At 32.2% G+C, this 25,589-nt stretch overlaps 1 protein-coding gene across 2 annotated transcripts in view; it reads left to right on the top strand.

The window, feature by feature from the left end:
• The window catches only part of SMC5 (structural maintenance of chromosomes 5), a 265,998-nt gene that overhangs the window by 71,489 nt on the left and 168,920 nt on the right, over nucleotides 1-25,589 (top strand). For both annotated transcript variants that reach the window (XM_085816785.1, XM_085816786.1), the window contains exons 5-7: nucleotides 5,128-5,340; nucleotides 12,585-12,746; nucleotides 15,465-15,536. In XM_085816785.1, the coding sequence (XP_085672911.1) occupies nucleotides 5,128-5,340; nucleotides 12,585-12,746; nucleotides 15,465-15,536 (447 nt within the window). The remainder of the gene's footprint in view (nucleotides 1-5,127; nucleotides 5,341-12,584; nucleotides 12,747-15,464; nucleotides 15,537-25,589) is intronic.

Consider the following 25,589-nt stretch of genomic DNA (forward strand, 5'->3'; position numbering starts at 1 on the left):
ACTGATGATATATATAAATCTAATATCTATCGTAAGTCACGCTTTCGAGACATGAAAAGTGCAAGTTGAATTTAGTCAATCGGCCCAGTAGAGCATGAGGTATAGAACTGTCCCATTTTTTCTTTGCTCAGTGTACATGTGTAGTTTATGATCACTTATACAGATGTGTAGCTTTATTCTTAACACCGGTAATTTTTAAAGCGTATCATTAAATTATGTATTTGTGCAACATTTAGAGCCTACGAATGTTCCTTGACATGCATTACTATAAGAGAACAAAATACTCTCATTTCCAAAAGTTAAGCACGGAGAGGAAAATGCTAATTTCCGGAAGCCAATCAGAATTGAAGAGGATGCAATTCGCTGCAGAGGTAGATGGAAGTATGCAAATATGTTAGGTAACAGCCAATTGCTGTTACCATGTCAAGAAATATGCAAAAAAGGCAGTCTTCTAAGAAGCCAGCTTTATGGAGGGTTACAGAAGTTGATTGTAAGTGCTGATAGAAGGTGTTTAAAACTTTTGTACAATTTGTTGAATAGAAGATTCTGAGTGCTGGCATGCTGTGGGACGCATTGAAGCAGGACAGTCGATCACAGATGTTGCTCTTTTCTTCGGCATTCATCATTTTGTAATTTCACGTTTATGGAAACAATTTCAAACCACACAGACAGTTGTCTGAAGGCCCGTAGACGGTCGCCCAATGTTTACTACTACCAATGAAGATCTATATACTGCTATTGTAGCCAAGCGGAATCGCAGAGCGACCTCCACACGTGTGACATCTATGGTTTCACTGTCCATTGGTAAGACGATATCTGAAGCTACTGTATGCCGAAGATTACATATGAGTAGACTGTATGCCTGGGTACCTTGAGCTTGTGTTCCTCTATCCGTCCAATCAAGAGGGATATGATTACAGTGGTGCCGGGAACATGTCAATTGGAATGTGTCTGACTGGGGCAATGTCATGTTTACTGATGAGTCAAGATTTGCTCTGGAGACAGATGACAAGCGTATAAGGATATGGCGTGAACAACGCACACGCAATCAGTCCCAAAACATCATCAAACATCATGCATTCCGAGGCGGAAGCATTATGGTGTGGGCAGGGATTTCATTAGGATACCACATCGACCTGCACATCTTCAAATAGGGTTCTTTGACGGCTGTCCGGTATCAAGATGAAGTCCTAGAACCCATTGTGAGATTGTACGCTGCAGCAGTTGGCCCTACTTTTGTTTTAATGGACGATAATGCACCTCCATACAGTTGACATCGTCGATGACTACCTGGGGAGTGAAGGGATTGTGCATATGGCATGGCCAACATATTCGCCCGACCTTAATCCCATTGAAAATCTTTGGTATGCTCTCAGCTGTGCTGTATCTTCACATTTCCCACCTCTGGCCACTCTTATTAAGCTGGAAACTGCTCTACAAGAAGAATGGCGATTTCTTAGTTCTGCGGTGGTTGACCACCTAATTGAAAGCGTGGTCACAAGGTGTAAACTTTGGATACAGATAAGGGGGGGATCACATACCCTATTAATGTCCTTTTTTTCTCATTTTTTGCTGTTTATTTTCACTTTATACATAATTCTGTTTAAGTCTCCAGTGTGTCATTATCTGATAACTTACAAAAATTTAATATTGTTTTCATTTCTGTATATAATTATTCATTTTGTTTTATGCATAAATGTGTACGCTACTTTCCTGCCGAATTTTGTGTCAATCAAAGCAGTATTTGTTGATTTTTTTGCATTGCAAAGCAAAATGCGTATATTTATTATCATGTGCAGCATAAATACGAGCCAATTTTCATTGGGAAAATCACTCCCATGCCTTCGTCAAACCTCTTGTACTTTGCTGTATACAATAGGCTACTTTAACACCCCGTCATGAATATAATATAAATAAATAATTTTCTTTTTTTAAAATTTCATTTTTACAGGAATTTATTGTTTTTTTCTTTTATTGAATAGAGGATTAAGATTTCACTTCGTGTACTTTCTTTTCATGTTAAGTTGTTATTTTTTAGTTAATGTGGTGTGTTATTTTTTTTTATTTTAGTTTATTTCACTTTGTTTTTCGTTTTCCAAAAATAATGAGGGTCTTTTCATTTGTTAATCTGTTGTTTGATCCCATCTTTGTGAGCAATAAACCTTTTCATTTCTGTATATAATTATTCATTTTGTTTTATGCATAAATGCATATGCTACTTTTCTGCCGAATTTTGTGTCCAATCAAAGCAGTATTTGTTGATTTTTTTTGCATTTTACATCTTCGTGCTTAACTTTTGGAAGTGAGTGTATATTAAATATCCAGGTACTGTATGAAAAGTAGAAATAAATCTCATAAATATGCAGTTAGCCTTTCATTTTCAATCATTCATTTTTCAATTTTGTTACTTTCCCCTTTATACTTTTTTTTTTTTTTTACCATTAAAAAACATGTACAAAAACAAAGGGAGCTTTAAGCACTAGATTTTTGTGTAATGATAAAGATCTGGTTTTATTATATGCCCATAGTAAGTATTATTTTCATTAAAGAAGAGCAGCAAAACATTTGCATGATATACTGCTAGTATACATTTTAGCAAAGCTCACTTCATAAAATTCTGAATTTTTGCAAGTCCTATTCAGAGTGCAGCCTCGGAAAATAACCATTGTTTCAACACTGGCTGGACCCATTCCGAACTTTATAGTTTAACATACATTTGTCCAGGTGGATTGGTGCTATGCCTTTCAAACTCAGATTAAACCATCATTTTAATTGTGTCAGTTTGCTGGTGAGGAATCATTTCATGTGCAGGAAGATATGGTTGTCTATTGGCATCAGATTCAAACTGTAAAGAGCCGGAAGGGGCCTTTAAACCTTTTCACCTCAAGGTAGAATTTGTATTACTTCTTGTATGCTACCAAATTTAAATATTCTGGCATTGACAGTTAAGGGAATGAAGGCTTATAGGAAAAAACTTAAATTGGTTATTTAAAATAAATATAAATCCCTACACCGTTTATGTGAAATTTCTGGAATGATTCATTCCTTTGTACCATACAAGATATTATGCATTGAAAATGTCATCATAGTTAATTAGAATTTTAGAAATAGTGATTTCAACAAGTTTAGAAAGTTTCTTGTGTAGCAGAGAAAATCAGTCTGAAGAAATTGGTTTCTTTCTTAGCTAATGATATTATAGTGATGGTTTAATGCCATTATACTCCAGACTCATCAGTAGGTCAAGAGGCCACAGTTCAATAAGCAACTCAAAACCAACTCTATTTAGCACTTAAGAGGTAAAAAACATATCATGTAAGATGCTAATTATTTAAAATGAACACAATCACGAGCCAGTGTCAAGCATTGACTAGATATTGGTCATTATATAGGAACAAGTGAGATATAGGAACAGGTGAGAAGTGAGTCCCTTGGTTCAAAAATTCAAGTATTTATCCTCGTGCTGTGACAAGCGTGCTTACGTATTGCACTGTGAAAATGGATGTTGCCACTCTCTGCAGTGAGAATGTTCTGCCATAATACTCCCTTTCCCCATATGCCAGAGGCACAAGCAGTCAGAGAGCTTGAGTTAAACTTGACTCTTCTACCAGAACCAGTAGCCTGCATGGCAGTGTTTGATTGGCACAGGTGTCTCAAACATTCTTCATCTGTTATCCATGGTACCTAATGGATTTACTGTAAAAGTCTGCTCAGGAACTAATGCTGAAGTGTCTTAACACTAAAACGCTGGCTTCAGGAATCGATGCCAATCACCGATTCTCTTTCCTTATTGAGTTAATGATGGTTTCACTGCATCATACCTCACAAACGCATAGGCGCATGACGACAAAGCTGAGTGCACCAAATGCATGTTGTTGAACATGAGCTGATTTAGGTACTGGTGCCACCTCTCTCATTGCCTTGCCACACCTTCTATGTTGATGAAATCGAGCAACACAATTAGAAACTTAGGTGGGTTGCAAAAATTTTGTGTGAAGATGAATAGTTGTTCCATAAGCCATCTCTGAGCAAGTTTCTCCCAGATCTTCTTGTTGTTGGTTGAAGACTGAGGCATATATTTGGAAGGCTCACCATCCGCTGGGCGTTATTACAGCAAATCAACACTTATTTTAGGGAATGGTGGGATTTCTCAAGTAATCCATTGGCTGCAGGGTGGTATGGCGTAATTTAAATTAGTTAAATACTAAGAAAGCATGACTCAACTTGGATACTTATGATGCTGGGAACTCTAAGGTTAGCAATCCAGTGAGTGGAAAATGGCGAAGGTATGAGCAACTGACCTCATTGGGTACTATTAGACTATTAGTCTGCGATCACCCAAGAATAGGTAGACATCGTTCAGTTCAAACTCCCGAAAACATTCAACATGTTGAGGACAGTATTAATGGCAACCCCTTTTCGTGGGCGATCGCAAATTGAATAGTATTGCTGAAAGCATACTGCCAGATGGAGTATTGTATTGTAATCTGATGAGAACAGTTTCTCCAAGATGTATCTCCCAAATGTCCTAACAGTCTTGAAAAAGAAAACATTAGATAAACAAATTACGAAAAATGTTATGAGGCACTGAAACCCATGTGCCACTTCGGTACCACCTTGTATAACACTGTTGCATTACTAGGCAATTTGCATGTATTCATTTTATGTATATTTAGCTTCATTTATATGCTAGCAATAAGTCTGTTTGGTAATATGTGTATGTACATATATGCACATTTTTGTATTAGGTGCAAGATCTGCTTACATCTGTGAGTCTGGATGGATTCTGATATTGAATTTTAACTGTAAGATTAATAAAAATAGAAAATGAACACTTATTCAGAAAAGGCCAAAAAAATGAGTTTGTCATCATTAATACAGCGTACCATATTGTAAATAAATAAGAATTATACTGCAAGTTTCTTTCAGTTTCTTTTAGCCTCCTGGAAGAAACCCAATCCTTATTCTAATTGTTGAGAAAGTGTTAATCTTCACATTCTCACATATCATTTTTGTTGAATATTTTTTGCTTTGTTACTGTACAATTTATGTGTTAATTATCATTTACTATATTGTGATGTAGAATGCTGTAATATGTTACTAATGAATGAATTCGAATTAACTTTTCAGATTGGTGAACCACATTTATTTTCATTATTTAATGACTTAAAAAAGTTGAGAAAAAGTTTCTGTGAAATGGAGGAAGATATCAAAAAACTTGAAAATAAAAAGGCTGCAGCACAACAGAAAAATGAGAGATTGTTGACTGAAGTTAGCAAACAGGAGCAGATAAAACACCTGAAATCAAATCTGAAAATGTTGCAACAACATCTTGTTATCTTGGTAATTAACCATTATTATTGAGCTGCCAGTCCTTCCTGTAAAATAGGAGGACTGCTTATTTTTCATTTTCTTGGCTCTTGGTGTATATCCAAGTATCATTCTTTAATTTATCTGAATTTAGACCTTGGCTTTATAATGTAATTTTAAAAGAATTATTGATCACTGAATGTTGAAGGAAAAAGAAAATGCAATGACCATTTTTTTTTTTTTTAAATTCTACACTATGATACTCATTTTAAAATTTTGCAAATTCCATTTATTTCTTAGAGTGATTTGCAGCACAGTTTTCTTGATTAATTTCTATTCAGTTTTATCTCTTTAAATCCGTTATTGAAATCTGTAGAGCATGTTTTGAAGCTTTAACTAATATTTGAATACTAAATCTAGTATTTAATTGTGGTTTAAAGCTTTAAATTGTATATTTCTAAATTATATACTGTACTTGCCACTTATTAGGCTCACTGGTTAATGGACTGAGTTGCTTATTATGTTCAAATTTCCAGAAACCAAACCAAGTTCAGTCAAAAGTCGTTAATTCGGACACCCATAATCCGGACCTCAAAGCTAAAATCTTTCTGCGCATGCGCCGCGTTGACGCAAGCTCGTAGGCGTTTTATGTGTGCGCGCAAGACATTTACGACTGCGCATATGCGTTTGCGCAAGCGCAGAATACGTTTTCGTGTGCGCGTTTAATGTATAACGGACGGTATAAGCTAAAATTATCTAATTATCTATTTCAGTTAATGTTGATGATTGCGTTGTTCCTTAATCTTCGAATTGGATCAGGCTTATTATTTTTAGCAGACTGTAAGAGCAATTTTATAAAAGTACGCTTAAACTTTCGATTATGTCAAATAGAATTTCCGATGCTGGAGCTTCCAAAGGATCTAGAAAACGAAAGTATGTTTCGATGTCCATCAAACAAAAAACGAATTGCTACAAAAAATGGATAAAGTCATATCCTATGTTTATCTAACCATTCCGAAATCTGTTTATCAATTTCACCCTGCTCTGCGTGGGGGGGGGGAAGACGTCGCGGCGGCAATGAACTGGAAGTTGATCTGTCAGCACTATCGTTATCTTCAGGGCAGATGTTTTTATTTTATTCTGCTTATAATTCCTTACTAAATGTAGTATTTAATCTCGATGTACTCCGCCTTTGATGATTTAAATCAAATTCCTCGTTATTATAAATATTGCGAATACAAATCAAATAGTTTTCTGGTTGCAATTTTCTAATTTCGGCTATGCATAAGGTATGCTTTACGCATGCGCACGTTGAAAGAAATGTTTAATAAAGTAAACAAATAAATATTAAGCTTCTTTTTTTTTGTAAATTTTGATACCCTTTAGATCATAATTGCTCATTATTTTATAAATTACGGTTTCATATTTTTAATTTTATAATTTCTGCATGCCATCTTACCAGATTTAAACTGATGATCTATAATCAGGAATCGCTAAAGTCCCGACGAGTCCGGATTAAAGACTTTTGACTGTACATACTAACCAATAGGAAAACCACCGTTTATTAGATTCTTATCAGTATCATATTAAACTCTGATTGACAAAAGACTAAATTTTTCACTGTGAAAATATCCTACTTGTACATTTCAAAGCTTTTCATGGTTTATCCATTTAACGTATTGGGGGTCATATCTTTATTGCATAGTAATATAGTGTTTTAATAAAACATGTGTGACTAAAATTTCTACACTCCTGTAAACTGTACATGCACCTGTGAGACAGTGCTTTCACAGTTCTTTGTCCACATCGTATTTTAGAGGGGTAGAATTTCCTTATCTTAAGGTTAACAAAAACAATCCTATAGAGTCGAGGCATTGCAAACAAGCGAGGTTTTCCTCTCAGAAACCAGCTGATAGGAGGTGCAATTTCTGTATCCCATTTTTAAGGTTTCCCTTTGGAATAGGCAAGGTATTTTCACAGAGAGTTTATTATAAAAGTTTATGAAATGCTTCTTACCATTAATGTACATTAAGAGTCTTTGAATGGAAAGGAGGTGATAATTGTAGACTGAAGAAAAAGCAAGGAATACATTTGAAAACTTGTAATGATGCAATGGCAGATCGACTAAACAGACAAAGGGTAATCTTCTGCTGAAGCACGTTTTAAAAGTTGAATAAAAAACTGAAGAAAGCATTTTAAAAATTTTTTCTTTGCTTAACTTGTAACATCTCAAAAATGCCAAATGAAAAGACTTTGAAAGAAAAAGATAAATTATTAAAAGATTTTAGTGTTCTTTGTAATTTCAGCCAGAGAAAAAGTATATTTAAACTGGGAATTTTGCAAACAGCATTGCACAGTTTATTTGAATGATGAATTATAATTGATAAAGAACTAATAAAAAATGCAGATGTTTGGAGGAAGCACAAAAAAGCTGGAAAATCAAGAGACGTAGAAATTGTATTTCTAGATTGGTTTCAAACTATAAAACAGGGTTCGTACAGTAACAGGTAAAATAATCAGAAACTAGTCAGAACATTGGTTTGCATATTGAAATGAATTTCTGATTGTTAGAAAAGATGGTTAAAGAGAAGGAAGTCGATAAAAATTAGTCAAAATGTCTGGAAAGGCTTCAAATTAAAATGACGCATAAATATTTTGTTGAGTGTTGTTGTTACAAGACATAAATATTTTGTAGCTTTTAATGTGTAATCATCCTAATATTGCTTAAGAATCAATGTCATAACTTACATATATTTTTAAATTGTGAAATTTTAATAGATTTTGATTTTAATATGGCCTTTTTTAAAAAGAAATAAAATTTAATAGTGATCATGTAAATCCATAATGACGAAGGTTATCTACCTAATTTAGTGTACTAAAATTTAGTGTACCTAAAAGTACCTGATTTCTGTGTGCAGAAATGTGTACGAGCCCTGTAAAACTGATTTGCTTCTATTTCTAGATCCTTTTCCACAAATTTGCTAAATCCTAGGAGATAATTTAGTATCAAATGACAGCTTACAAGCCGAAGAAGAGAAATCCAATGTCGTTTATAAGAAACTGCCTGGTGAGAAGAAAGAAGCAAATCATAATGTAACTGAGAATGGGTTAAAAGATGTTTTAGGCTCCTAATACAGATGAAATTGGGCTACATTGCAAAACATTAGCAGAACATACATTAATATTTAAAAGTGAAATAGCAGTTAGTTTAAGAAACTGAAGGAATAAGTTACTGTGCTATTGTCCTGCAAGACTGTGTGCTGACCTGGACTTAAGAACTAAGAACACAGCGCTAGTTATCGACAAAATTAAAAAACATCCATATTTGAAAGGAGTCAAGAATTTATTTCTGACCAAGTTAGAATTTACTTCAAACAATAACAAGAATTCATGGATGATGAGTGGAATTTTAATGATTTTCTTTTGAAATGGATAGCAAACCGAAAAATGAAAAAATAGCTTTACTAATTAATTACACAACTGTGCTATACACATATTTCTGATCTAATTCTGAAGAACATAAATGTTTCTTCCTGCAGATACAACTTTTAACATTTCTATAATATTAGCGTATAAAAGCTTTTAAATGTCATTACAGGAAAGGTGTTAAAAAAAAAAGATGATCAGTACTGAATTTTATGAAAATGCATTTCAAAGGAGATAAGCAAGTTGATGTCTTTGCTAGAGGTCATGCATATTATAATCAATGTAGGGGGTTAATCTCTTAAAATCAGCTAAAAACTATTTTTGAAAGTTTGGCTTATATGTAGAAGAAGCCTCAGAGGAATCACAAACTATACCTGAATTTCAGACATCAGGAATTAATGTAGATTTATTTTTAGAATTTGTATCAATTCACAACAAAATTGAGACAACCTATAGAAAAACTGACACAGTGAAAATGGTACAGAAGAAAAGAATGACATGCAATCATCAATCGAATCAAGGAAAGCGATACAAATTATAAGAAAATCTCTTGAACTGAAAGTTGCTGATCAAAACAGCTGCCAGCAGTTTTGCAAAATTAAGAATACATTTGAAAAACTGTTGTTAAATGATACGAAACAAACACAGGTAGAATAGTTATGTGTAAGAGACAAAATTTCATCAAGACTAATTATAAAAATATTTTTATAAAAAATTATATTTCAAAATTGTATAATAGTTTAATTTCAGCATAATTTTTAATAATTTTACTAACTATTTTAGAATTCATTATTGAATTAGCTGTTATTATTTTGCTTGAAAAGTCAGGAGATCTGGTCTTCTGACAGAACACCAGATTTCCTGGTTTTTCAGTCTTTTTTAAGGAAAATGTTTTCCAGCAATAAAATATTGAATGAATGAAACTTTAAATCGTGCAGATTGTATTTCTCGTCCCTAGGGATTTTCAGAATAGCTTCTTTTAAAATTTTTATGTCATTTGAACTTTATTTGTGTTCTCCTTATTACATTCCATTGACCTTTTTCATATAAAATTTGATTTTATTTGAGTTGTCTTAATCTACTTCAGACATATGTAGATTTTTATATGAAGATTCAACTAATGTTTAATCAGTTAAAATTTGCATTTATTTCATTATATGATACATTAGTAAATTTATCCTGAAAAACATTATGTACACTAATTGTCAATTTTATTTTCATCATATTTAAGAGTACTTTGACAAATAAAAGCTTTTCTTTCCTATTTTGAATTTCTTAAAAGTTTAAGAAAGTTACAGAATTAAATTATCTGAAGAGCATAAAATTTAGATTATCTAAATAAAGAATGAAATATTTTACATCAGAATTATGTTACAAATATTGTATATACCTGCATATAAGTTGATTCCCCGACTTTTGAGAAAAATATTCGGATAAACAAATTTGTCGCACAAGTGGTGCTGCCGATGAAACAGCATGCTGATGTACTTAATAAAAATTACACTCACGCTTTAGCGAATTTTTGTTTATTTCAATTTGAACACATGAAAAATTTCAAAATGTGTAAAAAATTTTCAAAGAATTTCATTCGAATCCTTCATATTCTTATTCAAAGCCAGAATCAGCAAATAAAACCTAAAATTCTTTTGCATTCATTAGCGAGTCGTCATAAATTTCATCACTCACTTCATCACAAGCTGGTGTCATTATCGTCGCTTGCATAGATTGCAATATCTTCTGTGCCATCCAAGCTATTGGACTTAATACAACACTTTTTGAATGATTTAATTATCATTTCAGCTGGAATCATGACCCAAGCTTCTTTCACTCACTGTGCAGTTAAAATTATGTCCAGTTTTCTAATATTGCCACCTTTGGTTTTAGTAGACAAATTGGATTGTATCCATTCAGCTCAATTTACCTTGAACAGCTTATTTACGCTGACATCCAGTGGTTGTACAATGGATTCTGTGATCACAGATCACTCCTGGAATCACAGAAAGTTTTGTTTTTGAAACTCTATGCATGCTTTTTTACAACTTCTAAATGATGCAGTTGTAACATATCCCACTAATGAAAAGCGAAAGTTTCCCCAAAAGCACATCTGGTTTTTTGCACCATATGTTTTGAAACCAATCAGTTGTTAGGGTGTCGTCCATCCAACCATTTGTCTGGGCATGAACAAGAATGCCAGCCAGAAATGCTGTTAGGTAACGTTTTTTGCTTGAAAATAATCCTGGGAGGCAACTTATCGCTAATAAAATGGAAAGAATAAATAAAAATTTTGGTGTCATCAATCGGCGGTGGCAAATCTTTTTTATTTTATAGTTCCACAAGTAAGTCAACCCCCTACTTCAAAGATTTTTTTCTTAAAATTATCGATTTATACGCAGGTAGATACGGTAGTTTAATAACTTGAATTATGCATTATAAAGTGATTTTAAGCCACCTTGGAGCTTCTTGGAAATAGCACTGCTACATTGCAAGAAAACCTCCCTGTTTCTCTTACTTTTTCAAATTCTAAAGTTGGCAGCTATTACTGCACAGAGCGCTGTCTATTAAATTCAGCTGCTTAATTAATTCAAATACGTTTGGAGTGAAAGGGATTTTACAAAGCAGCAGGTAGTGTAGTAATACACCATTCAAAGATTTTAAATATCCACTTAATTATATGTATATTATTTGGAAGTTTTATTTTTATTGTCTTCAAAAACGGGGAGAAATAAAAACTTTTCCTTTCCACTTTATTTTTTGCCGGTATACAATTTTCTGGAAATAAAAGTTTGAATAGTGAATAAAGTATGTATTAAGTTAATATGTTTTTGTTCGTAAGTCATGTCTTAAGTGGCTTTTAGATCAAAGCGATCCATTAAGGTCATTGCAAGGTTTAAATAAAATATATTGGAGTCCTTTTGAAATTTTGTCATTGCGAGGCGAGAAAACTTTCCAGTTTTTACTGCATCAAAGATAGCAACTATGATTGTAATATTTCAAAGTTTTTAATTTTTGGGAATTAAAAGAGCTTTCTAAACTACATGCAAGTGTAATATGCTGTGCTGCATATAACAGATGTTTTAGAAAAAAATTGTCATGGACTAAATTTTACTTGTATTCATAAAAAAGCTTATACATTTGCATGCAGTTTTTTCTCAGATAGGCTTAACACTCTAAGTGGCCCGGATTTTTGGATCTGTGTCAGGAAGACCTGTATTTAAAGAGCCTTTATGAGCTAAATACGTATATTTACCTATTTTAGTCTCTATTTTCATAAACTTACATTCATCAAAATGGCATTTATATTATTAATGAAAGTAAGAAAACAAAATATCTTAAATTATAACCTAATATATAACAAGTGACAAAAAATTTCATGACCGGATAAAGCTGCTCAGAGGGTTAATAAACATTTTCATGACAGAGGAACTACTGATCTTTAATAATAAATGTTGTTTCTTCAAATACAAAAAAATTTTCATAATGAAAATGTCAAATGTTAAATTTTACTTTACAAATTCCGTTTAAATTTGAGTATAGCATGTCAATTTCCAATGTTCACATACCTGGGTTTATTTTTTAATATTATCCTAATTTTATACTGTTACGAATTATCTTGGGATGTGGGGATGCTTTTTTGGCATGTAATATATTTTCTATATATAAAATAAATTTTAAAACACATTTTTACATACCAAATTTATTTAATTTTTTAATATAAGTGATTACTTGAAAATATGATTTTTCTGAGAAAAGTATAACTTCATAATTTTTAAAGTGTTTTAATTCATATTTTGGTAATTTCATGTGTTTTATTTCTCTATGTTTGTCTTTTTAACATTTTTCTCATTTTAAAGGAATACAGTTTAATTAGAGAAGAGTTTACAAAACTGAGATTACAAAGAAAGGAACAGGTGGCTGTAAAAAATAGAATTTTAGAAAGAGAAAATGCTGTGAAAGAACAAGAAAATGCTGTTATAATTGAGTGTGAGCAACTTAAGACTCAAATAAATAACATGGTTTGTTTTTTTTTTCATTTATTACATTCGAGCATTATTATTATTACATAATTTATTGTAATTATATTTAGCATTAGCTGTTACATTTTCTTAAAATAATAATCATAAGAAAAAGAAAAATGAAAAGGTTTAATATTTGTCTGCAATAAGGAAACTTGATATGGATCAACACTGCTGATCATTACAAATTTTACACATGAAGTTATGGCTCTGAAAATTCTTTTATTTAGATTTTTACAGTTCCTGCATCCATTTTGCTTGTTTTGGGCAGACAATAAGAAATTCAATAACAAAATTTCTGTACATAGGCACATATAACCTGAAATTAAAAAAACATTTTTATTAATTGTAATCATGCAGTAAATATTTGTAAAAATTATTTATTAGATACATAATAAATTAATTTATTTTATATTATATCTGTTTGGTATATTAACAAAAGTAAGATAAAAATTTTAATTATTAAGATATCCATTATCACTTGTTAAATTATTCAATTTGTTTAGTAATTGCAGATTGATTAAATTAAAAAAATAAATTAAAAATTTAAAGATATGTTTTGCCAAATAGAAAAAATACTCTGAGGACTGATTGGCTGCTGATGTTTTTCGTGAGGCTGCATGTAAGATAAATTAAGGATCCTATGTTTTGGGCAATAGCAACATTTGCCAGATTCCAGATTATAGGCAGTATTGACCTATGATTACATAATGCATGAGTAATTTTACAAGGAGTCTGCTTTAAACATTTTTAATGTCAAAACTATAATCTTAAAATCAATTGTGTTGTATTGATCTCATGTCAGTAGAAATTAAATAGTAATCTAAATTAATATTTATGCCCTTCTTTTATTCACCACTAATAATTTATATAAGTAACTTATGTTAATGCAATTAAGAAATGTAGATCAGAATGCTAGTTAAAATTAATTTAATAATATAAAGATTTAACTTTCTAAGTATTCTATTTTATTAGTTGCTTTGATATTGTGGTATACTGAAGTGCCACTGAATTAGAGATAGACCTGGCTATGCAAATTTTGTAGTGCTGTGCCGTATTTATGCTCATGTGAGGGCGTTGTGGTAACTGCACATATAGGTAGTACTATGGTTGTTGTTAATCAGTCATTTCAATTGCCAATATCGCTAAAATTTCTAATTTAAACAACTTCAATTGAAGATAGACAGTAGGTACTCGGCGCATGAGCCATTCAATTTCTGAACTCACCAGAAGGTTAGGATTTTCAAGGTCGATGAGGTCAAAAGTATACTTCTGAATTAAGACTTGACTGAGAATACACTTCTTACTGAAAAAAAATCTTTTTTGAAAAAAAATCTGAAAAAAAGATTTTTTTTCAGGATTTCGACTAGCGGAATTAAGTATACTTCTGAATTAAGACATGACTGAGAATACACGGATGGTTGGGAGAAAAACTAGCGATTAGGCAAACTGTAAAGGACAACTAGTCTTGAACAAGGGTGCTGTGAAACGGCTTAGCCGTGTTGTACATAGCCAGCGAAGACAAACTTTAGATTAAAATTACCACCCAGTTGAATCAGAGCGCTAGTCGTATAGTCAGTAAAAGGATTGTGCAAAGTTCGCTTCGCCATATGGGCTTCGGGAGCCATAGACCCACGAGAGTACCATTGCTCAATGCATGCCATAGAGCTGCACATCTTGCCTGGGCAGGAGAACGCAGAGAATGGACTTATTACAGAGACGATTAGAAATGAGTAGCATGGAGTGATGAAACTCAAGTTTGACTATTTAACACTGATGGGAGGCTAAGAATATAGCGTGAGGCTCATGAGTCCATGGATCTTGCATGCCAGAATGGAACTGTTGAAGGCCATGGTGGTTCAGTCATGGCCTGGGGTGTTTTCTCTTGGCAGTGTCTCGGATCATTGGTACTACCAACCACTTTCAGTATGATTCAGTGCGTAGAGTTCCTTGGTGATCATCTTTATCCATTTATGCTATTCTGTCATTCACATGAAAATGGAGTATTTCAGCAAGATATCTTCACCTCTCACAGGTCCCGGTTGGCTATTGCCTGCTTGAATGAGCATTTCTCTGAATTCTCTATCATGAATTAGCTACCTAGAAGCCCTACTAAAATAACTTAAAATAAATCCTACTGAACATGTTTCGAATGTTTTGAAGAAAGGTGTGAAAGCATACCGCACAACACTAGCGACTCTTTTTGAATTATGGACAATTTGAATCTGTGCCTCGTCGTGTGGCAGCCATTATTAAGGCCAGAGGAAGCGCAGCTCGTTCTTGACTTGCTATCTCTAATTCAGTAGCACTTCAGTGTAGTATCCTTAATATGGTAATGCTTATTATAATCATTAATTGTTTAACTAGGGAAATTGAAATATGCTTTAGCCCAATGGAAAGGCCATTTCAAAGTATAAGTTATTGGTGGTTTTGTGTGAAATTTGACTCTTTGAATTTAATGAAGGAAATTAATTAGTGGAGAAATTATGTCCAAAACTATTCGTATTGAATTAAATGGTACTTGCTGTTAAATTCTGTTTTCATTCTGTTATGCATTAAAGATAAAGACATTAGCAAAAATTATTTAAGTGTATTTTATAAAAATTTTAAGAATGCCAAATTATTGACTTTTAACTGTAGTGATGTTAAATTATTTAATTTTTTTCCAGAATTTTAGCCAGTTTTTCATACTTTAATATTTATTAACTTAATTTACAGAAAAAAAGAGCAGTAAGCTTACAGAAGGAAATATTAGCAACACTAAAAGGCTTAAATGAATGTCATGAAAAGGTATTTTATGCTTTTAGGTATTAGTAATAAGTAGAGTAGAATTTTTATTAATTACTTTTATTTTTAGATTGAACTGAATATCAAGTTGGTGAATTTTAAATCAATGTTATTTTTCTTGATAAATCAAATTTTTGACTACTGAAAAAAATTTTTTTTTCAACTTCATTCTGAAATTCGACTGCTTGTTTCTGTCTTAACTGCTTTTTTTTATTATTATTATTTCTGTAAGTTTGTACTATTAGATTTGCAGTTGATATTAAGTCACATGAAAATATAATTGTTACTCTCTTAACCAACCTCCACCAACATATTCTCCACTTGATAAATGACAAAATGGCCAGTTAAACTAAGTTATGTGAAATGCAGGAAATTCAGTTCAACAGCAATGTCGCAAAGCAATTTTAAAATGAGCATATCTTTAGAATTTCCGATACACAGTTCCACGTGCTGGAGATAAAAAGTTTTTTGTTCCCCCTTGAGTGTTGCCATTGCTCACTTTTAAATCATTGAGTTTGTTAATAAAAAATTCGTTAAAGTTTTACAAAATATGAAATCGATAATGAAACAAATTCTAAATTTCAAATTTGGGCTTTCAGATGCCCATATTTGCAGTAGGATTACGTCGTTCAAAATTGGATGGCTCTAGGTAAATTGTTTTATCACAATGTGAGAAACATACATACTTTTATGCAGATTCTTCATTATTTAATTTCTTCAAATATAATACAGGGCGATAGTATTTGGTGGCAATGATTTGAAAAGTGATACAGCCTTTTAAAGCTTTCAACACAAAATCGCAGAACAAAAACTGTAGTCCTTCAGGGACAAAGGCCCCTTAAAAAAAAAAGGCTCGCATATTTTCATCTAGCTCAGTGAAAGCTTCTTACTGAAAAAAAACTTTTTTCAGGATTTTGACTAGCGGAATTAAATTCTACGGCAGAAAGAAAAAACTGCTAATCTAAGTACGTATGTAAAATTTTATTCGTTAAACAGTAGCTTCAGTCTACAAAATCACTGCTCTAAATTTGGATTTAAAAATCCCAAGTGATCCTTTAAAATCTACCGGTAATCTAACAAAGGCAGATAACTTACCACACCATGGCACTTCTCACTTTTTTAGCCTGGAAATACAATATGTAGATTGTCAATCTTCCTCACCTTCTGCGCTGCTGTCTTCGCTGATGCTTTCCGAACTGCCAGCATTCTCTTCTTCCTCATCATCCCACACTACTTAATCCTCACTTCTGTTCATGCTATTTGATATTCCACACTTTTTGAAGCTCGTAACATCAAGTTTTTGTGAAATTTCATCCCAAGCGGCTTTGATTTATCCACAGATTTGAGTTATTTTGGGCTTCTTGATGTGACCAGTTGGTATCAGTGTGTGATTTCCAGCGGCCATCAATTCTGTGTACATTTTTTTCAGTGCTGCTGCCAATGCTATGACTAAAAAGCCAAGTTCGGCAAAAACCATTCAGAGGGTAAAAGTTTGGTAAAAGTATCAGTATATCCTCTGCAAATCCCCTGGCTAGGATTTATTATTTGAGAGGGTATAGTAGCATCATATAATATATTTTCTGGGGTTACTGTAGAATCAAAAAGAAGTAATTTATGCTTGCCAAGCTGCATTTACTTGGCCTATATTGTTTTGTTTCCACTAAGACATGAATTAAAATTCAAATTAAAATTATCAAAGAAACCTGCATATGCTATTCCTGAACATACGGTATGCTAATTGCTATTTTGCTATACGGTATACAAAAATGCTATTTGAGCCCTTCTTCAACTGAGTAGTCAGCTAAATGGATGGCAAATTGAACCAGTGCCTGTTAAAACAGCATTTAAATAATAATAATAATCAACAATTTTCTTTTTCTTTCACTCATTGTGTTTTTAAAAGCAACATTACACCATTGTTCAGAAACAGTAGATTAAGTGCAGTCAATATGCCCACCACTGCAAATACCATCTGCGCAAACAGTTCACACTGCCTTGTTTAATCATATCTTTTCAAACAATTTTTGGCATTTGAAAGAAAGAGATTTGCTTTAGAACACTGTGTTGCGAAATATGTAAAAAAAAAAAAAAAAAAAAAAAAAAAAAAAAATCATTATCATTAGATAGAAGGTATCTGAAATGGAACTATCACACTACCAGATTAGAACCATTATTTGCTTCCAGTTCTGTTGCAGTTGCAAAAACTCAGCTACAAAATGTTACCAAACCTTATGTACAGCTTTAGGTACTAATATTTTATCATATGTCACTATAAAGGTTTGGTACCAAAAGTTCAAAAAGAAGAACTACGGCATTCAAGAAGCAGAGTGCTCTGGCCGGCTAATATTGTTGATGTTGATGAGGCCCACCTGCGGGAATTTGTGGAAGAAGATCAGTATTCAACCACTCAAGAGCTTGCTAAGGAGACAAACGTTAGTGCCATATCCATTAGTCGCGCTATGCATTGCATAAACTTGACATACAAACTCAGTCACTAGATGCCACATGAGCTGACTCAAGCAGATAAGGGCAGACTTGTTTGGGCCTCGTGAAGTTGCGATTTGTCTAACGGAAAGCTCATGCTTTGTATCTGGTGTGATTGCCATAGTAATTATCCACAAAGAATATCTGGAACAAGGTGAAACCTTTGACAGTAAGGTGTACAAGGAAAAACATTGAACTGAGTTCCCATGCAAAAAGGTGATGCTCCATCAAGATAATGCAAGATACCATATATCTGCATTCACCAGCTGTACTTTGTACAGACTTGAATGGGATCTTTTGCCATACCCACCACATATAGCCCTGATATCCTTCAGACTTCTACCTTTTTTCACACCTGGAGCTGCATCGTACTAGTGCTATCTTCCATTTTGCACAGGATGTCTGAATTGGGGTTGATCTGTGTTTGGACTCACAGTGACGAAGTTTCTGGGGTGAAAGGTTTTGAAAAACTACCAAAATGTTGGCAGAAAATCACAGATATGAGTTGTAATTACTACCCACACTAAAGGTACTGCTTTCATGCTTTTATTTCTGACTTTATTAAGAACGTGTTTTGCAAAAAACTTTCGTTACAACCAAATATTTTCTGCTACTCGATGTATGGTGTCATTAATTTGAGTCCATCATGGTTAACTCTTCTTTTCCTTTCTGCATATCTTCTTTTAATTTTTGACCTTGACTAATAACTGCTTGATTGACTCTGCCATTGCTTGAGAATAAATGTTTTTTGCTCATTGCCAACAGTTAACCATTTCTTTTTTCAATGAACTTGTAATATTCAATAAGTTCTTCACAAATAAATGAATAGAATAATAATTTTTACCCTCTTCAACCACTTGGTATTGTTTTCAGCTGCATAATTGTCTCTTTTATTTTTTAATTGCTTTTTTACTTTTGGCAAAACATTTGACAAAGGTAGCTTCATTTTTTTATAGGTTTTAGCCAACATGTGTATGTTTTTAATGTGTGCCTTAAGAGCATTAACATCCATTTTAATTTTCCAGTTTGCCTGAAATTTTAGAGAGACGTTTGTACCTCTTTTTACTTACGTTTTGTACTTAAAATATTTTTAATATATCTTAGAGCTTTCTGTATAATCTTGTCGTTAGGTTGGATTAAGCTTGTAACATTAGGAAGCAGGAACAAAATTTTTATATCTTGGTCTTCTTCACATTCTAATTCATGTGTATGAACTTGTGTATTTTGAAGACTAGTATTGCTTTTAACCCTTTCTGGCACGCAACTTTTTAAAGACGGAGTTTTGATAAAAAAAAAGGTAGGCAGTCTAATTAGGCCTAGAGGAGTACACATGTAAAATTTTGTGAAGATAGCATTTATCGTTTTAATTCTGTGGGTGTGTCCAAAGTGGCACACTGATTGAATAGAGCTTCGAAAAGAGTGCTGAAACGGGCATTGTCGTCAATGAACTGACCGATGACATGCGGAGAAACAAAGAATACAGACTCTCATTTGTCCTAGATTATCAGTTAGACCAATCTGGGTACACCTAGGGTTCGCTGTTTGATTTTAGGCAAGATTTCAAGGTAAAAATTTAAAACTAATATAGAATAAGGAAATTAGCATACAGCCAAAAAAATAACATAGAAATTTCTTTTCAAACAATTCCTTTTATACCCTAAAAAAAATCTGGAAGATTTCTTTGAAAAATGAGAGTCTTAAAAAAACTAAACATGGCTAAAATATATGGATTAGTTTGTGTTGAGCTGCCATCAACTATAAGTAAAGAAGGTTCAGAGTAACATATAGTAACCTATAAATCCTTTTTCATTCAATTTTTCTGTGCGTACAGAAGGAAATTTTAGGTGTGTCCGGAATGGACGCATTGTGCCTCAAAGGGTTAATGGTATTTTCAAACCTAAGTGTTTTTTTCTTACTTTGAAGACCAGTTCTGAAAACCATTCTTTAAACAGGTAGCCTTTGATTTAAATTGATTTCTATGCTGTGTAATACATTTGAAGAGTATATGTATATATGCATTTTTAGTTGCAGGAAATTTTGTTGATATTGTTATGAATTTTATAAACTGCTGTAAAAATAACATAACAGGGACAAATTTATTTAATATTGAGATAAATGGCTATCTCGCTAAACTGGTGAATATTGCAAAGCTGATAATGGTTTCGGTGACTTGTTTTTGTTGCCACATTTGGCGAGAAGTCGCCAAACTTGGCAACCATTTGGCAACATTTTGGTTCAGTCACCATATATTTCTAATTGATCCCTATTTGTATGTAACTGTTAACCGTGTCTTTTGGCTCTTATATGTGACTCTAACCGTGTATGCTTTCCAGTAATTTTGAGAAATGTAAGGTACTGGAAATGCAGACGAGAATAACTTTATAAGACTGGGGAGAGCTGTGACCTCCGAGAGGGAGAAGGCCATGACACTTAATAAACATGGCGGAGCTTTCCGTCTGATGTTATCGTCGGAAAGTCATCTTGAGTTTTAAAATTTTTGTTGGAAATGTAACTTGTTGCTTATCCTGTTACTTAATTAATTAAAATAGCTGAAAGAAAGGAGGCTTCATATACATTATTTTCACTTTTTACGGATATTTTAATTAACTTTGTGCATAAATATAATTGAAAGAACCGAAAAACAAACGAACATTTTACAAAAATTTAAACGCTGATTGAAAATTGCCACTGTCATGATAAATTGGGAATAGTTTCTTCAGATACTAATTAATATTTTACCTAGGCTCAAGTATTAATTTATTTGCATTTCAGAGCAACTAAACAAAAATATAACCATCAACTTCTATATCTCCAACGTATGTAAATGGAATACTACATAAATTAGCTAAGAAATGTGATAAAAATATTTCATACAAGAAATTTACAACAAAATAGCCTTCCAACATTCATATTTGAAATGAGATAACCTAACAAACAACATACACAACTGGCAATATATATATATATATATATATATATATATAAAAAAAAAAAAAAAAAAAAAAAAAAAAAAACATAAACTATGAAGTGTTTGAAAGTTACCAGAAAAAAAGTAACAGAACTACTATTTCCAATTAGTAAAAAATCATTTAGTAAATAGCAAGCTGTTAAAAGTGCAATAATTAGTAGCAACGCTGATAATTTTTAACATTTCTTTCGATCATATGTAAATATATATAAACTTGTTTTAGACAATGGCAGATTCTCACGGCCACTTTATTCATTTTTTCAAATCAATAACATTCCTTTGGATACTGTGCAGAAATGATTTGAATAATATACACAATAATAAGAATTTAAATATGCTCTTTATTAAATAGCACACAACAAAATGTTTTTTCCCATTATCATGAATTTTATTGCTGCTATCGCAACCATTTACAAAAATTAACAATGAAAATGGAATGTATTCAAATGTAATAATTAAAAATCATAACTTGCAACATTCGTATTCATACCAAGAGATATATTAAAAATTCCAAGAGAACTGCAATTTGCACTTAATGTAAAATTTAATTTTTTTTTAAATATTATATGATTAAAAATGCAATATTATTTATGGACGATATTCAGTAGTAATGCTGATGTTTCTTAACACCATTTTGTTCAATCATATGCAGGTGTATATACATATTTTTAGCTTCTAAATTTTAGGATAATGGCAATTATGATTATCATTTATATGCTTTTTAAAATCATTGACCTTTCTTTGCATATTACATGGAAGAGGTTTGATTAATATAGACAATAACTTACTATGCGATTAAAATCTGATCTTCATTAAACAGCATCACAAAATATTTTTTTAAAATTTATTGCTTCCTTTTTATCCCATGTATCAAATTAAGCAACAAAGCTAATGTTATACTTAAATATAATAACAAAAATCATATAATCAAACATTTATATTTATTGCTATTAATAGTGCTTTCTTAACATTTCCTCTTTCTATCATACATATTCTATTCTTTGAAATAATTATGATAATTTCATTCAAAAAATACATTTTCTAAAATCAGTTAACTTTTTCTCATAAACTGCACAGAAAAATCTTTAAATATACACAGTAGCATACCACATGCATTAAAGACTCTCTTCACGAAATAGCATACATTGAAACTTTTTTTTAATCCCATTTATCATGAATTGTCCTGCTAGCACAAATATATGCAAAAATTTAGCAATGGAAACAATATACTTTAAAAGTAAAAACTCTAAATTCAAACATTCATATTTATACTAGGTCATATCATACCAAATACATATAACTTTTTTTTTTAAATGGCATAAGCTATGCAGTGCTTGGAGTTACCACAATTACTATTAGAAAATCAATAAAACTGTATTTTAGAATTAAGAAAATAAAAATACTTAATGCTTTTTAAATTTCTTTAGTTTTCGTTCATTTGAATCAGAAAACTTACTATCTTCTAATACTTTGGTATAATTGTTTAAACAAATGTTTGCAAATGTATTTAGCATTTTGATGACAATATTAAAGAAATTACAGTTGCAAGACTGACATATTTCCTTAACAAGTAGCCCACTATTACTTATAAATATTTTAAAAAGTGAAGTAATGACTGAATGCTGATTTTGGCATTTTTGAAAATGTGTTTCATATTTTTTTGATATAAGTTTTCTAAATTTGCAATAACTGTGGATTATAATATTAAAAACTAGCATGGACGGTTTCTTAAAACCACCTTTACGTACCATATCTAAATATGTGCACTTATCTTTGGTTTCTGTTTGAGATAATGGAAGATTATCATAATCTCCCCCTTCAATCAATATATTATCATAACTTAATACCTTTTCTTTGCATATTACACACTGCAGTTTCAAAGAATGTACACAATAACCAGCTATATATATTAAAGCTTGCTGTTCACTCAATGATACATTTAACTCCACATCACTTTGAATATCGTCAAACACAGAAAGATCACATGTCACGGGATTTGCTACAGAAGGCATTTCATCAAAAAGGCATTTAATTGGGACATTTCCCAACATGTCGGAATGTAGTATCAATACACTTTTTACTCGAAGCTTACGTTCACTCTCTAAAATGTCCTGTGCAGTTACGTGAAATGTACTGCCAGACATCTGACGATACAAACCAAATCGAGATTCCAAACAATCAGTTTGAAATTTACCTGTCAGTACATACTGTGTTCCATTTGATAGAAGATGCTTACTGATAGATATCATGCATTTTGTAGTATGTATCAAAGCAAAAAATGTCTCTTCGCTTAAACATCCAGAACATGGTTTTAATTTCAGATTTTGCCATGCTTCCAGCCACAATATAAAGTTCTAAAGAAAATTAAAACGTTCATCTGATATTGATTTCAACACACAACAGTCTGGGTTAGCTATAAATATTCCCTTTTTTGGATGCTTAACATTCATTATGTTCCACCATTTTTTGATAACTTTTATAAAAGATGCTGTCATCTCACCATTTACAAAAGATGAATCCTGCTGGCTATACAATTCTACAGCTGCACTAGTTGTATCATCAAAAATCTTTAAAGCTAAATTAACATTTTGTTTTTCAATATTCGAAGGATACACAGCTTTAAAATTTAGTTTATATCCTATTTTTGCAACCAAGTCTCTTTCAATGTTAAATACTTTTCTCAAAAGAGAAAAATCAGCTTTTGACACTTCCTGTAGATTTTCGAATTTAGGGAAAAGAAATGTTTTCTCCAAATTACTTTGATTCAGCCAATTATTGCAAATACATTTTATTATATGAACAGAATCAAACATTACAAATAACTTTTTCGATTCATCAGCTGGATTAGCCATGCAAAAATTACTATTCGAACTCTGTGAAAATGACATCTTAGAGAACATGTTTCGATTAATCCTATTATTGTCTGCTATCAAACACACAACATTAAAGCCTGCATCATTTAGTAATTGTAAAGCTTGCTTTGTTAAATATAATAAATCTTCAGCAGTCATATTCAGGACTGGCACCAGTCCAATAATTTCTTTGTATTTTGAAAATAGTGAACATATCATAAAAGCTTGAATTGTTGTCGCTTCTTCATTGACTTTATTTTCAGCAAAACCAGAAAGTGCTTTACCTTTGTATGCTATTTTTGGTTTTATGTGAATTTCATCAATGAGAAGATTCACCAGGTGTTCTTTGCTTGACAGTGCTTTACATTTACTTTTAAGATAAGTAATATTATTTGTGTCAATCATTGCTTGATTTAATTTCAAACAAGAAGTCAATCTTTTCAAATGTCTTGCAGATGGCATCTTGACCAAATTACCTGCAAGAACTGCTTCATAACATGACGTAGATTTCATATATAAAGAGTATGCAAATGCCGTCAGATAACTGCTGTATCTTTTTCCTCTGCTAGATTTTTCAAACAGTTTCATTTGCTCCAAAATAAACTGGCCATCATTATATTCCTGTACATCCTCTTTCTGTACTAAAGCTCTCCAGTATTTAACAGCTGTCTCAAAATTATTTTCAGGAATATTATTATTATTTGTCAAATTTTCAACAAAAGTTAAAATGTTCTGAAATTCACTCCACAGTGTGATCTTTGGCACTTCATTCAATATGTGCTTTTACTTTATCCAAAGAAACAGGCTTGTTACTATAAAATATTTCAGCATTCATTTCTTTATATATTTTTAAGCACTTTTGAATGAATGGATCTGGATAAAAATAAAACAAAAAGTTCACCAGAATTTTTATAGACGATGAATTTTGTATTTTTCTTCAGAATTTTAATTTTTCCATTCTACTTCTCCTGACTGCCGGCGGCCTTTCGGTCATATACATTGAAAAGCCGTTAAATATGCATGGATATGCATCGTCTTTTAGCATTGGCCGTTTTCTTGGAATTCTTGAAATCACCCCATTTTTATCCATGTATACATCCTCACGTACAATCATATCTTCGCGAAAATGTTTTTCACAAACAACACTTCGTTTAGATGGTATGAAATTCGCGCGAGGAATCTTATGGCACGAAAGCTGCTTTTTTGCTTCATCTGGTTGAAATTTGTACACACGTAATTTTTAGTTCCAGCATAATTGGAATTGCACTTAGGTCACACAACAATGGTCAGGCATTGCTACAATATAAACAAAGTCAGCGCTAAACAACAAATAATATTGACAAATTTGGAACTATACAATAACGTACACGCGCCTCGTGGTAGTTAGAAAATTAATGGTGGAAAAACGATGGACGGAAAGCATGAGTCATCTCTGACTTGTTTGACGAGTGTCATGGCCTTCTCCTCCTCGAAGGTCACCGGAGAGCATCATTTCTCATTTCAGAATTGACTTTGGAGTATTGAGAGATCTCTGTGTGAGCTTAGCTGATTAGATATGCTTTTCATTGCATTATGTTTAGTGTTCTTAATTGTTTGAAATGGTAACTACTGATAATGCTCTGTCATGCTGAGAAGAGCTGTACGAGTACATTTGTGAAAAGTTCCAGAATGTTTTTGGTAAAAGTTTCAGTTCAGTTTTGTCTGTATTGTAGATTTGTATGCAAATGTCTTTCATCATTATAATCTGTATTT

This window comes from Stegodyphus dumicola, chromosome 5 (genome assembly GCF_044657685.1).
Source record: "Stegodyphus dumicola isolate Sdum_Otavi_A_Nest chromosome 5, ASM4465768v1".
Taxonomy (NCBI): Eukaryota; Metazoa; Arthropoda; class Arachnida; order Araneae; family Eresidae; genus Stegodyphus; species Stegodyphus dumicola.